Here is a 17,516-nt window from a genome sequence, read left to right as displayed (position 1 = left end):
TAATAATGGTACTATAGGTTCACTTATGAATGTGATAGGTTATCTTCTCAGGCAACAATGATTTCTCTAATTTGTGTTAATAAATTAATAAGTAACTATATACATAAAACGACCAAAGAATGAATTCAATTCAAAAACTGGTGACGACCAGAAAAACTGACTCTACATTTTTCGATGTAAGATGATTTATAAATTACGACTTTTTTAATGTAGGAAGGAAGTAACAATTATAAGAATATATTTCAATATCGAGATAAATATACAAATTTTTGAAATTCCTTTGCAATTTATTGTACAAAGTGAAGGTAATTGAAAGAATAGAGGTAATAGTGTTTCAGTGGCAGTTCTTGGTAACATTGGCAACGTGCTGGAAAATTGTAGTGACCGTCACTATCCGGAAAATTATGTTCAACTACTCAGAAAGGATATAATCAACATACAGTCAGCTCCTTATTCCGTGAAAGTTTCCTTCTGTCTGAAACAGTAGTATCTTCCATATTTCAATGACTTTTCGTTCATGCAATCTGTCTTTTAATTAATTCGTCAAACTTGTTGCTTTAAAAATCAAGATCTCAATTTCCGTTTCCTTTATCGTATAAAATACAATTTATAATTCCAGGAGAAACGAAACTTCATCATTGAAACAGTAAAGTATTCAGATAGTTTCCACATCACTATAATTTTTGGGAAATTAGGAAAATTACCCTTCAAATATCTGCGACTCACAAAATGTTGTTAGAACAAGCAAAAAGTTTGTTATAAGTATGAATAGAACAACGAAAATACAAAGTACCTTTCCTTATTTTTTTAATAATTATAGTAAGTCTTCTTACTGTACACGTATTAATTGCTAAGTCGAAATTGTCCAGAAATAATAATTAACTGCTAATAACACAAGTTGGTCGGTACATTCTTTTCCTGCAAATGTATTCATTGATCTGCTCGTGATTCGACGGAGTCGAAGATATTGAACGACTAAATCATGAATTTTCTGGGGTACGGTTTATTGTTGTTAGACACGGAAGGGGTATACATAATTTAAGATGAGTATCGGTTGTCCGCTTTAATGGTGGAATATTCTCTTCTCAATTATCGTGGATGATAACTGACCGGCAAATCGATCCATCGAGTCTTTCATGTTCACTCGAGCTAATAGTGAATTATGCAAATGAGTGGTTAATTAGTATTCTTTTCTTGCTTCGTAAGGTATGATAAGCACGCGATTGATTGATGCCAGTCATTGTGTTAGTTTATAACTCTAATTCTGATGTACATGATCCTGTTGCTTTCATTGTAACACGTTTTCTATTAACAACTTTTACTTTCTTAAATATACTAATCATTACTTGTGAATTTAAAATTCTTAAAAATCATATAGAATTGAAATATGTCGTTTATGAGAATTCTTCCAAAAGTTTATTGAATTTTATTAATATATTTCCTATGAGACGCATATAATATTTATTATAACTACAAGATAGAAAAATGTTTACCATATTGTGCACCTATTATGTAACAAAATTGAAACCACCTTCACTACAATATTAACCCTTTGCACACGAAAGTTCTTCCCTAGAAATATGCAACATTTTTCAATGAGATATAAACAATATTCTTTAAAACTAACAAATAAGAAAACGTAAATAAGTTTAGAAACAAAGCTACTTTATTTGAATATTTCACATATTGATATATTATATAGAGTATAATATTACATATAAGACAATAATTTTGCTATACCAAATCTAGTGGTGACCGAGAGTCGTCTCTCGAGTGCAGAGGGTTAAATAATAATCAACATTATTCCGATACATAGTAAGACAATTTAAAAACATCGATATATACAATAACTCGATTAATAACGAAGATCGGTTCACATTTATTACGACTAATAACATCAATTTTATCTAACGAACCTTTATTACCAACAGAAGATTACTATTCATCAAGACCACATCTGCAGCGTTAACTTCAAAGAAAGTTATTAGACACTCATTTCGCGTTTCACAATTCAGGAACGTATTGCGCAAGAGCCAATTTCAAAGAAGGCACGAAGTCTTCGTACGTATCGGACACGATAATTCCGCTCGAGGCTTCACTTACGAATCTATTCCTCTAATTCCTTCCTGAATTGGTAATCACTTTTCGATAGAACGATTTTCATCTGCTTCGGAAAAAAACTCGAATATTGACCAAGGGAAAGTCGATCGTCTCTATTTCGCGTGCCGATTCCCTGCAAACATTGCGAAAAATACGGGGCACGGTTGTTTCCTCAGTCCGTTTGACTGACGTTATAATTATCCATCGGATCATTAGAAATCTTCATTTCATTTCTGCAGAATCGTCCGCGATTCCAATCGAATAACGTTTCTACGTTACTGGCAACGATCATTCAATCATTTCGCGCGCGTAGCCAAACTTGTTACGTGACGCGACTTTCTTCGCGTATTCCCTTCGTTCTTGCTCCAATTACATTCAATTAATGCTCCAACGAAGATCATCAAATAATATCGCAGGTGTTTTTCAAAGGACGGCGTCGGATGTCTTCATAACGACGCTTGCGAAAGGAATATTGATTGCTCTCGCGCAACAGAAATGCTGATGCAGGTCCCTTTATCCGAGTAATCGTCGCGTTACTGTCGCATTATGGAAGTAGGTAACGAGAATTGTTGCGTTCGGATGCATCTTAAGTTGTGCCCCTTGCATTTAATTAAACCGGCACGCCAGAGCTCGTAGTTTCGATTAACCCCTTGCCTTACGATGACGCGTGAGACTCGTGAAGATTTCGAACAGAGTTTGACGAGCATGGATATTAATTTGGAATTCGAATTATATATTATTCTTTAATTATCAATTACTTGTTCTTTTTCTTAATAAATTATTAATTAGAATGTAGGCGTATCGATCATAGTTGACAAATATAATTTGATAAGTCTCAATTGCATTTACGTTTTCTAATATGAATGAAATATTACTTCTGTATTGTCAATCGTTAATCATTACAGTAAACTTAATATAGAATAAGTTTTAAATTCTTTGCTTTTTCTAAGGAATTATTATGGATTAGGAAGTTGATGAATACTTTATTATTGTCTCTATATATCCGTTTTAATTTATTTAATCAAAAGAAATCAAAATAGTTGTCAAATTGAGATAATCCTAATTCCAGCCACAGGCAGACAAATATATAGTGTTTAAAAAGATAAGTTGATTAAACTATTATTTCTTTCGAAATGCATGCAACAAGGCTATGTGCCGAGAGGATAAACGAAAATATTATAAAACTATTGAAAATCGAAGATATTGTCACTTTGTTCTTTACTTGTGAAAATACCATCGTTCGTTGCGCCCACCTTTTCCGTTCACGTGCTAGTAAAACTATTATCACTTTCCACCGTGTATCGATTACCGATGAAGTTCGTTTCCTAGCTTTTGTTACATGCACCAATAGTCATTTCTCTTCTGCCATTGCCACCTGCAGCGTTCATAAAAATATTTCGAAAAATATTTGCAACAGTTCCCTATAAATACTCGACTATTTCGTAAATAATGACGGGAGAAAGTTGACTACATGTCGACTTCGACTAAATACAACTGAGTTGTAAGTGGAAAATTTTTGGAAAGTATAATTTATGAAATACAAGTGATAAACGGAATAAGTAACAAAAGGTACAACGATACGAAGTTACTCTATAAAATCAACAATTTTGTATATTCTATTGATGGATGTATATGTATATGTATAATTCTATTAATTTATTATTAATTTACTAACATTAGAAGATTATATGAAATTATGCAATCGCAATAAACAAACTTTATGTTAAAAATCTAAGTAAAAAATTTTTTAATCATTATTACTCGTTCATTTCTTTCACACTGTTCATTTAAAAAGTTTAAGTGATATGGCAGGAATTTTAAAAGGATACATTTGAATAAATTTGAAAGAAGTAATGAAATCGAAAGTAAAACGTTCAGAATAGATATTTTATCATGGAATAAATTTATTTTAAACGATATTATATAGATATGCAATTTTTAAGTTGATCGCATATACTACCAGTGATATAGTCATTTAAATTATAATTCAACTATAAAAAATGATTGATCGCATTGGACCAAGTGGAAGAGAAAGTATTTTATAAATTTTATAAATTATTCTTAATTTCAAGTAATGAATAATAATTGTCTTTTTCATAATATTAGTAATTTTTTAAAATATTTCTTGAAACCTTGAAAAGTTAATACTACTTATATTATGTGTACAAAATACAATTATATTTAGATATAAGAAACTATTTATTGACACTATTAATCATAATTATTTAACATTTATGTTCCTACATTTGTCTATATAAATATCAACTACCATAAACATCAGTAGTCTTGCCCTCATTTATTATATAATGTTGTAAAATTTCGTTCATTAATTCGATAACAGTAGCAACGAAAATTTCCTATAAGCAATTCTTCGAAAGGTCACATGTAATCCCTGGATTGCCTTGGACGTTGCTCACAGTCTAAAAAACTAATTGGATCACCTAGTAAAAATGCAAAATAAAATCCAAAAATATTTGATCCATTGTTGAAAAGAACTTGAGCGCAAAACAAGAGGATTTATTTTCATGACATTCAAAATTTCGCAAGAATTTTTTGTAACTTAACCAAGAATTATATTAAATATGTTCACACTCTAAATTTCCAGTGAAAACCAAACGTAAATAAAATTCAAACAGTTTATCGCTAATAACACTTGTTAAATTATTATAAAATATGTGGTATTTATTTATACACGTGAACGCAAGTGTATTATATATACATGATATACAAAAGATACATAGAATCTACTTAGATTATTATTAATATATTTAATTATATTGTATATATTATTATATAATAATTCTGTAATGTGTAATACGTGAACAGTTGTTTAGAAGGGCTTAGGTTGCAAATTTCAGTCGACTTTATGTTATGTGGTTGTCACATTATTTTCCAATATGAATAATTAACGCTGATATTATTTATAAAACAACATTCTATATGTAATAAGTAATAAATTACTGTTTAAGTGTTGAATTATCATTCTTATTTTTCAATTTTGAAGAAATGTAACATAGGCCACTTTTCTAGGCAACCATTCACGTGTATATTACACATAGACACAATCGTACATACTTATTACCATATAATAATCATATATATTCATTAAATTTCAGGTCGACGATTATAAAACCCCTAACGTCAGGGATCGTGGGGCACTGAGGTTCAACAGTAAATCTCCAGAAGAAGCATCCACCAGCCTCCCATTTTCAAGATCCAAATCCCCCAGGGACAAGGCCACGCAATCGAAGAAGTTCACCGAAAGGCGCGATGAAGGGACAAACCATTCCAACACGGAAACGAAATTCGAGTCGAGTAAACGCTCGAATTTCAGAACAACGAAAACATCGGAAAGAAACATCTCCACTGCGGGTGAAATAACGAACAGCTCCAGAAGATCACCCTTAGGTAAAAACATCGACGAAATCAAGAAAGGAGAGCCGACGATCAACAGGAGAAACGGGAAGAGATACTCATCGGACAGTAACGACGGAACGCGACCAAACGACGACAGGAACGTTCTATCGAATCCTCCGGTAGAATTATCCAGGAAAACGTTCACAAGAACGTTCAGTACTTACGAAGTCACTGAAACATTAGACGGCAACGAACCTTCAGTTTTCACTGCTACCACTGAATCCTCGAGATCCAGAACCGGAAGGAAGATCCAGACGACGTTTACATCAAGAGATTTCAAGACTCAAATACCTACCTCCAGAAGGTACAGCAACAGAAACTCTGAGGGTGCCGATCCAACGACAGTTTCGTTGAAAAGATCTGGAGGAAGACGATCAACAACAGAGAGGATCGAAAGAGGCACTAGGTCAGGCAGATCGAAAGTGAGCAACAGAGAGAGCAACGCGATCAGTCGGAAAAATCAAGACACTGTCCTCTCGGAATCCGAGAGTGTCAGGGTTGACATTCCTTTGACGGTAGAGAGCACTGAAAATCCTAGCACTGATGTCACCACGCCGGTCGGAGCTTTCTCGCAGAGGCAGTCGGTGACCGAGTTCAGCAGAAGGTCGGACACTAAGGAGTCTCTTAGAGTTAACTCGAGAAGAGGATCAGAGAGATCGAAGGGTCAAGGACGATTTAACAATTCCGACTCTAATTCGACCGGTAGAAGTTCAAGGAGAGGATCCTCCAAGTTCAATGACAACGCCACAACGGAGACCAGCGAGCAGACCGTTAGCTGGAAGAAGAACGCGATTTCTAGAGAACGTTCGAGGGCTGCGGAAGGAAAGAAGGCCGCTGCGAGCGAGCCGAGGTCTAGATTGAGGAATAGGAATTTCGAGAATAGTGTGAACAGTGCATCGACGGTTTCTGAGCAAGAAGTTAAACGGAAGTCGTCTGGGGATAGGAATCTAGGGGAGCGGAGATCTAGGGTGCCTGAGAGCACTGCGAGATCCGTTGAAGGTCGTGGGCAGGATCAAGATACACGTAGGGGTAGGAGTAGGAGATTGAACGCGACAACTCCGGTTGCTTCGGGTGAGTAACTGAAATGTAGAAACCTATTTAGTTTTTTTGTTTTACTGAGAATAATTGTAAATATAGACGTTTAATTTCTTATTGTAATTAAGTATGATGTGTGGTTCAGTGGTTTCCAACTTTTATGCTACGACGCCTCCTTGAAAAATTTGTTTTCCGCGCCTCCTTGACTTTTAATAGATATAATAATATAGACACGTTTTAAATAGTAATAACTTTATTACAAAATAAACATTACTTCACTGAATTTGTACTGTTACGTTACGATATGAAGTTTATTCATTTGTAGATATTATGGGAACATTAATGTTTTATTCAAACCGTGGGTGTAGTTAGAGATTGATAATCGTTTAAATGTTATGGTTATCGTTCTCTGTAAACTATAGAGTTCGTTGTATGATTAATATTTAAACGTAATATTTTAATTTCTCAACATAACGAGTTTTATTTATTTATTCTGTTTAAGATGTAAGATAAAAGAACTGTGTTGATACTTTTCAAATAGGTACAATGATTCTTAAAATGTTTTGGCGGATGCATGTCTTTAGTATCAAGACAAAGACAGTTATGAATGTAACAAATATAAATGTCACTTAATTCTTCCAAGTCCGAATTGAATATTATTCTTCTATTATTAACTGCAATGCCTCAGAGTAAATTATTTCTCTCTTTTTCTTATTATAAAATAACAGTGTTAAGCGCAATTGGAAAAGAAATGACAGGGCAAATTAAAGTCCTCTGTTTCTCATTCCACAGTAGATGTCACGTCAACAATTGCGCCGGAGACATCGGTCGTCACTGAAGTTCTGACAACTTCTACCGACGCCGAAATTCTGACCAGCACAGATAGATCCACAGCATCGACTACTGTTACCTCAAGAACGCTGACAACCACGGCCAGACCATCTTCAACCACGTCGGCTTCCGAAGGGCGAAATAGAGGACGTGGCAGGGGCGGAAACCAAGGACGAGCGCAGCTTAAAGAGGATTTCTTCAATCATGGCCTTGGATTTAGAGGTCGCAAACCTTCGACGGAAGGACCAACCGCTGCTGGCGACTCTAAGAAGCCTGGCTCGTCAAAAAACGATTCACACTATGGTAATCCAGGCTGGACACTTAGAAGACGACCGGGTTACTCGAACAACTCCGAAAGTCCTCCGAAGACAGCGCTACCCTCGCCAAGGGAGCAAACGAACGAAGTGATCCCATCGAACGAGCAATCGACGAGCACCGAAGTTGTGTCAACCGTGGAAAGCTCCACCAGGAGAAGCTTCAAGAAGCCACAAGCAAGCACCGAAGAAAGTACTACAGTGTCGGCCGCAACAACGAAAAGCTCGAGGAGGGGCAACAAGTCTTTTGGACTCAGCAAAGCGTCAACGGAGTCTGAGGAAAGCGACAACTACCCTCCCGAGTTTAAAGCGAGATTGTCCCAGCTGGTGAGTTTTTGAATTTAAGCCTGATTCCAGTAGGTTCATTTGCTATGTTGATAGGTGCATTGAAGAGTGATTAGTTATATTCTTTATAGAATTGTCGAATGGTTTAGAGTCTACGTTTGTTCCCTTGTGGGTCCGCGTTTAAATAAAATTGATTAGGGTTATTTGAGTTTTGAGTATTGAAGTTCGAATGAATGTTGGAATATTAAATTCGAATTTAGGAATATTTAACCTTTTGCACTTGGAAGTATTTCGCTAGATGTATGTGATATTTTCTAACTAGACAGAGACGATGTTTTTTTAAAGTAACTCAAAGAGAAATCATAAGTGAAGTGAGAAACAAAGCTTTTTTATCTCAATATTTTACACACCGATGCATTTACATAGTTCATAATATTAAATTTACATTTACATAATATTAAATATCAAGTTTCATAGTTTTACTGCATAAAATCAAGTAGTGACTGAGAGTCACCTCTCGAGTGCAAAGGGTTAAGGATAAATCTTGTACTCGATATTCTTGATTATCTGAATTGCTTTCACTTCGTTTGGTAAGCTGAAAGTGTGTACACAATTTACACCATGGAACTGAAAATGATTAGAAACAGTAAATTTAAGTAAAAATGAACAATGTTTATGTACATTTTTTTATATTGCATATATAAGTTTGTTATATATAGGACGAAAAAAATAAAAAACATCTGTATACAAAGATCACGAGAATTAGAATATGAAATTGTCATTTGTCTTTTTTTATTTTCACTGTACTCGTGGATTTTCGCTTTTATTTCAATTTTAACGAAATTAATCGTTACGAAAGATGAAGCGAATTAATTGCAAATTATTCTAATTAAAATTACTACGTTTAGTGGAAACTATGTGCGATTAAAGTTCCAAATGAGAAAACGTTACGCTACGATGCAAATTTTTCTGTAATAGCATCGATCGATACGCAATTAAAGAAAGGGACTCGCATTCTAACCGAAAAGTATGATTTCAGAAGGTTACGAATACCAAAACATCAGCCCCGAAATCTACTTCTAGATCACCTTCAGAGGTAAGAGTTCACAGCGATCACCAAGCTCAGCTAACAGCATCTAAATCAGTTTCTATATTACTTGTTAATTGGTTGTAACATTTCTATGCTTCTATTCTAGTTGAACAATCTTCGGCTTCACATTACAACAATACTTAATACGTAGCGATAACCACTGACACTTTCGGAATGTGCAGAGTGTGAGTCACCTAACTAGATCGTTTTAAATTACTTACGAACCGTTTTTTACCTGAGAAAATGTTTCAAATAACAGTTTTACTACGTCAACGGAGACGTCTAGCAAGAAAAAGTGGTTCTCTTCTGATATTTTCCTCTTTTATCGAAGTATGAGAGTCGTTTCAGGTTTTTCAAGTGGAACACGTGGCATTTGAATTTTTAATTGATAGATTGCATGGTAAATTATTAACTTACATGGGTTTGAAGACTGGTAATCACTAAAACAATCTTTGTTAAAAGACAATGGAAGTTTTGGTAGGAAAAAATGCATATAATATTTAATAGATGCCCCAAGCTATTGTTGCGTACACTAAAATTGGTGAAAGTGAATGTAACAAATCTCCCTAATTACGAAATTCGGTAATAATAAAATATAAGATAAATTCTCGTTTGTCGGGCATGCGACACGAATGTTGAACGTTATACACAAGTACATCCGATATTACGAAGGTCCTAATTAATTTCAACGTGAAGGACCATAGACGGCCTATTTTCCAGCTTTCACTGACGTGATTACTTCCTTGATTACTTTCTTCGAGGATGCCGAAGAAATGAAATTTATCGTAATATTTAAAAAAAAAAAATGTGACAAATGGAATGATCAGAAATAATGCACTTTTTGATTGTAATGGAAAATATTCAAAACAAGAATCATTAAAGAAATAACTGGTTGATGATTAACTGAATTAAAGGTTCAAATGTTATATAATTTAATCAACAGAATTTAGGGCGACCTTCGTATCTCTTTGCAAAATCGAAATAAGTAAAATTATAATATAGTGTTATAGTAATTACAATATAGTACTTGTAATATAGTAATATAGTAATTGCAATATAGTAATCATAATATAATAATTACAATATAGCAATTATACTATAATTCCACTTTCAAATTTATATAAATTCAGTTTCCTCCGAAACATTTTCGCATGCAACAAACAGTCACCAAGTAACTTAAGTTAATCAGCCTAGGCGGCACACTCTGCACAATTAAAATGGTACAGCGAATGTTGAAGAACGTACATAACGCGACTAAAAACAGTTTGATCAGCATGCACGTAACAACATACATAACACACGATACGCAATCCGACACATTGACGAAATATTATCACGATACCTCCGAAGAATGTGGAACGATGTCTTATCGTTGAGAAGTTAGCAATAGGAAAAGTGATGAATTTATTCAAGATCGATGCAATTCGTGTAGGGTCAACAGACGAATCTCTTCGGTCGACGTTTGAGGACCAACTCGAAGGCGATTGAGCCTGACGACCTCGATACCTCAGCCGCAGGAAATCTCGTTTTCACGGATCAAAGTTTAATCGTGAATCCTCTAACGTTGCTAAATGCCACAGGACTGCGACGCGTAAGAGCCACCTGCAAATCATTTCTATCGCGTGACCGCTTCAATCTGCCCCTCCTTTGTCCGTTGCGTTTGTGAACCGAGCTTTTATTCATCGTCAGCTTTTCTTGAACGAAACCGGCTAAGTGAATACGATAGTCGTTTATTAGCAGCTTTCGAGTGAGACGTGCTTTTCCGAACTTCCCGACGTATCCGCTCCGAGAACAGAGCCAGGGGCCATTGTAGTACGCTAATTTCATTTGTCCGTTGGCGATACGGCTACGTATTAAAGATATTTAATAAAACGGATCACCAGCGTGATCCGAGAGATAGGAAATGCTGTAATTTCCTGGAACTTCTGAAACGGGAAGGAGAAAGTTTCGATTTAATCGTATAGTGCGATCTGATACGGGATAAAATACTACGATTGTGCGTCGAAGAAAACGGAAATTGGGTGAAGGATACGAGTCACGAATGCGATTTGTTGCTTTTAACATCATTGACGACCAACCGAGACTGGACAATGATGCTCGATTAACAATTAAAGAGACTTGCAGTCGGGCGGAAAAGCTTTTCTGGTGGTTGGTGTTTTGTCGGATGGGGTACCATTCGAACGATCTGGAGATTCGAATGCTTGTGACGGGGAAATCTTAATTTTCTGATTTTCATTTTGCTGGGTTATTGTGAGATGATGGTATATGTAAAATATTTTGTGTAGAGATACTCGATAATTTTTAATATATAAACGGTTAAAAATGATTGGGTACACAGATACTCGATAATTTTTAATGTATAAATGATTAAAAATGATTGGGTATACAGATACTCGATAATTTTTAATATATAAATAACTAAAAATGATTGGATATACAGATACTCGGTAATTTTTAACATATAAACAATTAAAAATATGTCCCTCTTAGATATGCTGTGAATGTAAATTTAATTGGGGAACCTAGTTAATGTATCAAAGCGAATATTTCGTTGTAAAATGATCTACAGCCAATGATTTACAGTCGAATATTCTTATAATACATTTTGGTTTGATTAAACACACTTCTCAGGAAAATAATTTCTTTTCATCTAATATATAGTTATGGCACGTATAATAACTAATTGAAATATAAATTGAAGTTTTCGTTTCATAGACTGCCTAAAATGACCTAATTCTGTATAGAATATTTAAGTAATTACTTTACATGTTACCGAAGCTTAAACAAATAAAAAATGCAATAGCGCTAAATAAATTGTACTTTCTATTTGTAGTAACGGTTAAGTAATTGTTAAATATAATATTTAAATTCAATGCCAAAATTATTTTGTCTACAAAAAATAAAAAATTTGATTCCATGGAAAATTCAGCAATTATGTAAAAAATTTGAAAGTATTTATATAGAAAGACCTATAATTATATTTTAGCTATATGCATTATATTAATAATTAAACCACACGTGTTTATGAAGAGATCAAACAAATTGCGCCATAAGTAATTAAATATTCACCAAGAAAAGTGTTCCATTAACATACACACGAAAACCAGTATCAATAAAACATATTCTACATTAAAAGGTAGAAACATATTTCTATAAACCGGTTAAAAAGTGCACAGCACGATTTCAAAATCACGACCCAATTTTTACAACCGGTCGTGACCTTTCTAACATATCTAATTACACTCGACCGATTGCACTTATAGGTTACTAATGACAAGCACCGGTTTATTCAAGAACGCTGAAATCTACATGCACTCCCTTCCAACTTCTCTAGAAATATTCTCCAATATAAACCCACTACAATTCTCCTTCCCAAAAACAAAACGAAACTCTTGAAAAATATGCAATGTCAGTGTAACAAACAAGCAATTATTAACCATTCACAGAGACCAGCTTTTTCTGCATTTACTTCTGCACTACGATTATCAGTATTGCATAAACCAGCAGTAAAATTTGAATGAACAAAAAGTAGTTCTTAAACGAGAACCTAACTTTATTGAAGTGAATTTACATTCGCAGCGTATCTCGAAGAGAAACTAAACAAATCATCGAGTATCTACAGTTAATATTTTACAAATGCCATTCGCAACATGCGTAATATCGTCTCATGAAAGAACCATGAAAACCAAAATTCGATTTTTAAGATTCTTCTGTTATAAAAATCCGAGTATGTCATCATGATCTACATACACCTATGACAATATCGTCAATCTCCAAACATGACTGGACTGAACGATATCTTAACACGAGGAGCGACGGATCCTCGACGAGGAGTTCTCTCAAGGTCTAAAACGGGACGCCAGGAGATCTAATAGGAGAAATTTCATGCGACCTCTCCGTCCTGCGTACCGTTTATTGTACCGCCCAAGTGTTTCACTTATTGAGGAGGCCCAGTTATGAGCTCACGTGTGAGACTGTAAACTGGTTTTCGGTTGTCGTTCGATTGCTTTTATTTCGGGATCTCCGCGGAGAAAGTGAAGGCTTGTTTGACCTACCTGTACGTAATATGTTTTTATTCATTTTTAGCGGCGCGCTTAACAGTTGCCTGTGATCCGTATTAATGTCAGAACCGCGAAGATATCTCGAATATATAGAATTCGGTAGTCACGAAAGACATTCGAGTTTATACGCGATGATGAGGAGTCGACAGGTGAAGCAGGGGAGCATTTTTTTCGTCAGGCGATTATTTCGTCTCTGTGTATCATGAAAAAATTGAATCAAAATGTAAAAAATGTTCATATTGATAAATACGGTCGTTTAATTATTTATTAATAATAAACGTTCAATTGGTTATCATCGTCGTATTTCTACATGCTTTTATATGATTCTTTTATCAGTGTTTTAAAGATTTGAATGAATTTATTTGTTTTTATCTATTGAGAGTTTGAGACTGAAAGTAAATTTGAAATTGAAGGAAATTAAGTGTAATTGTAATAGTCACATTTTTGTATATTATAGAACTTCGGTGAAAGTATTAAGAAATTGGATGTGTATTCTGAATTATATTGTTATTGAAAAAATCATTTCTTCTATGATTCATTCATAATTTCTGTGCTTTTCTTCTTAAAGTGATGTATAGGTTCAGAAGTATTAAAGCGTTCAGAGGATCAGATATCTAATATCGCACGTAGATAAATCTTTTATGGAACGTGCTGTACTCCCATTTCTCAGAGGACAGGGGGTCTGTGATAGTTGAACCATCCGGGGCGAGATTTTTCAAGACGGAAGGGAAAGGAAATGAAAGGGAGGACGAGAAAGGTGATTTTTCACTAAGTCGATGAGTGGCCCGTCTTGAAGGAGGATGGTAGCCTTTATCTCTATCCAAATCACGTAAAATTAAACGACATTCCACCTCGTGATTGCAGGGAGATTGATTTCCTACGGTGAATTTTTCTCTTCTTCAATTAAAGACAAAAATGAAGACATTTAGCAAAAAATATGCAAACTTTTCTAATTCGGATATCATCTTCTTCGTCATAATATTGCGCATAATGTCTTTCTGTCTAAATATGTCATCATCTGTTAGGAATTTCTATTTCTTTCATTGTGTTCGAAATTTCGCATTATTTCGTTAATGTCAGTCAACTTAGAAAGTCGTGTGAATTAGTCTCTTCAATGTTAGTGAAGAATGTTTCAATAAGAGTGACAAATATTTTAATTCGAATAAAACAAGATGTAAAATATGACTGAAATATTTATTCCATTATAAACGTATTTTATTGCATTATAAGTGGGATGTAATATTATATAACTTCATTACATAAATCAGAGTTAATAGAGCGAATAATTAAATGAATGCTCATTCTCAGTTGCTCAATGGATTACCGATTATTGCCGCAAATTTTTCACTTAACGTAGTGGAATCTTGATGTTGCATTCTATGGATAACCACTCAGATTGCCACATCAATCGCGTCGAACATAAAACTTAAATCCCAACACATTGTTTCTTATAGATTTTCCCTGATTCATCCGTTTCAAAATGGGTAATCAAAAATTCCTAACTCTTTTTAACTTCTCAGCAACTAGTATCAGCAATATATAAACAAGTAAATTTAGTAACTTCCTTGTAATATTTAATAATATCTATTAGTTACTTATAGAACAAAAATAAGAACATAGTTCAAAGTGAAAGTGATTATATTATCAATTATTGGTACACTTTCTTAAACTCTAATATCACTTCAAAATAATTAATCAAACCTGATAACATTTGCGAAAAATTCGCGAGAAAACGATTAAAGCTATTTGAAAGTCCATCACTCTTATCGAATCATCCCCTATTCAAATACTATAATTTTCAAATTCCGGATGCCGTTAGTAATTAGGCAACATCGTAATATACTACATAGAATAACAAAACACGACAGCCACGCCACGTGAAATCCGTAAACAGTAAACTGGTTTCCTTTCGCCCTAGAATCGATTCTACCAGGATGAAAAAGACTGTTCACAGCTCTCTCCGTAATAAAACCCAATTATGTCACCTCTTCACCGCAGCTAATCGCTTGATCGACGCTTTTGAGGACTGACAAATAGTTTTTCGACACGTATATACATATATATATTTTTTTTTGCCCCCAGTACGTGGGGAACAAGATCGAGACCGATCCATCACAGTAGCCTATAACCATTGTAGTTACGATTAATAGAGAACGCTTCGGCAGCCTCGGGCTTGTTACTTGTCGAACGTTAGTTTTCCATGTCACCGTCTCCTCTGTTGATCGTTTCACCTGGTCGTTACATGAGTCTTCCGCACCGCCGCGATCACAGCTTCCTCCCGCCCCCTGATAACAGTGATTAAACCTTTCAGTTGTTGTCCAGTTCCGTGAAATCGTGGCTCGAGCTCGTTACGAGCCAAATGGCAGCATGGATCGTCTCGTTTCTGCGCTTCCTCAGGCTTCTATTCTTCATGTAGGAAAATACCATCGTTACGATTTCCGTCCCCGTGGTCACTGTACGATTATTTATTGACCGGCGCGTGGTAAGCTTCGCGAGCGACCTTGAGAACGCCTCCTCCCGTCGACGGAGACCTCGTCGAGACCGTGGCACACTAACAGAGCCCTCCCTGCTCGAGCTTCCGGAGCCGGCTTTAGTCTCGGCGGTGGTTCCCCACTATCTTAAAACGGAGCTCTTTGAACGCCCCTTTCAGGTGAAGAAATCCTCGACAGCTCTGTTCGCCGAAAGATCGAAGCTGAAGCTGGACCTGGCTAGGAGGTTAGTCAAGCCAGAGTTGAACATCGAGGAGAATGATCTCGACGCAACCACGGCATCCTCTTTCAGCAAACCGAAACCGACCGGCAAGCCGGTGCCCGACGAGGCGACCAAGGTCGCCAAGTTCACGAAGCTCGATCGCAGGGCTTCCACGGGAAGCTCGCAGGAGGACGAGAAAGCCCCGAAACTTTACCGGCCGAGGAAAAGTTCCGAGGGTCCCTCGAAGGTTACCGCTAGACCGTCCAACTCGAAGAAAGGGCGAATCATTTCCGAGAGAATGGTCACTTCGATCTCGGTCGAAGAAAGGGTAGAGGAAACCACGAGATCGTACCAGCCAACGAATCCCACTGTCACCGTTTCCTCGGAAGAAGTACCATCGGCGACCACCCTAGACACAACTAGGATCCGCTTTTCCAGCAGGGGTGGCAAAAAGTCTAAGGAAGATACGTCGAATACGCGCAAAAACTCGAAAATCCCAGCGATAGAAAGTAACGACACCATTACCACCTTCAAACCTAAGAAAGTATACGCGTACCAATCACGCAACAGAAAGACCCAGGACCAACCATCTGATCTGACTTCCGCAACGATCGCGCCGAAGAAGTCCACCACGCGAGGAGCTAAACAGAGCTCGCGGCAGAAGTTCGCGGAGGAATCGAAGGAAGAAATTGCTCCTAAAAAGGCGAAATTCGTTGAAAGTGTGACCAAGCCTACTTTCCGACCTCGTTACAGTAAGAGGACGAAGGAAAGGAGTTCTGAGGAGAAGGCCGAGTACCAGGCAATTAGTACCACGAAGTTACCCGCAGCTACCAGTAGATACTCTAAAAAGAAGGCAGCTGTGAAGACTGTAGATAAAGTTAGAGCTATCAGTACTGAGAGTCCAGCGACGCAGACCAAGAAGATAGAGTTCCGACCCAGGACAGCTACTTATAGGAGGCACTCGGATGTCCCGACGACCGTGATACAGACAACGACGAAGGTGGACGGTGCCGGAGTCGCCATCACGCCCCGATCGCCGCAGTCCCTGGCTAGCCTGAACACCACCACGCCATCCTCTCCATCGGTATCGCAGGAACCACAGGTTAACCTGATGATCGCGAACGACACTGCGCAGCAGACGACTGGCATTACCGGCAGCAGCAACGGCGACAGTGGTAACACGAATGTCTTCAACCCGACCAGGAGCGCGTTCATCATTGGAAATGGCACGCTGCTGGAACAACTTAGGAGCACGGTGGCACCGTTGCTCAGCTCCCTCGGTAACAAAACACCCGTGTTCTCCGCTGCCTACAGCAACGTCAACACTGCGGTAATTATTCGACGATGAAAATATTTTTAGTTATTTGTGGGATAATATGTTTCTAGCTTGTTGAACTGTATATTGGAAGCTGCGAATGCGGAATGGTCTTTGTTTTAAATTCTATGATGAAGTAGGTGACGAACAGTTTTTGAAGAACGGATGTTATAATTCATTAAAGTGCTCGGTGGATTTTGTGTAGTTTATAATTTTGTTCAGGAGAGTCCGGAGAATTTGTTGAGAATGCAAAGTGTTAATACGAGTAAGATACAAAATATCTTCATAATTAAACATTTGTTGTACTTTTAAATCGATTTTTCTTAAACTTCACGTGAAATATTAAAGGTTTTATATTTTAGAAAAATCTATGAGGA

The 17,516-nt window shown here is 36.4% G+C and overlaps 1 protein-coding gene across 1 annotated transcript in view; it reads left to right on the top strand.

Moving 5' to 3' along the window:
* Positions 1-17,516, top strand: part of LOC116428515 (uncharacterized) — a 92,917-nt gene that overhangs the window by 53,463 nt on the left and 21,938 nt on the right. The window contains exons 3-7 of the mRNA XM_076371774.1: positions 5,217-6,588; positions 7,345-8,024; positions 9,022-9,078; positions 10,505-10,663; positions 15,784-17,154. Coding sequence (XP_076227889.1) covers positions 5,217-6,588; positions 7,345-8,024; positions 9,022-9,078; positions 10,505-10,663; positions 15,784-17,154 — 3,639 coding nt within the window. The remainder of the gene's footprint in view (positions 1-5,216; positions 6,589-7,344; positions 8,025-9,021; positions 9,079-10,504; positions 10,664-15,783; positions 17,155-17,516) is intronic.

This window comes from Nomia melanderi, chromosome 1, assembly GCF_051020985.1.
Source record: "Nomia melanderi isolate GNS246 chromosome 1, iyNomMela1, whole genome shotgun sequence".
In the NCBI taxonomy this organism is placed as follows: Eukaryota; Metazoa; Arthropoda; class Insecta; order Hymenoptera; family Halictidae; genus Nomia; species Nomia melanderi.
The sequence above is the reverse complement of the archived record's forward strand: the minus strand, read 5'-3'. Positions and strand labels throughout refer to the sequence as shown.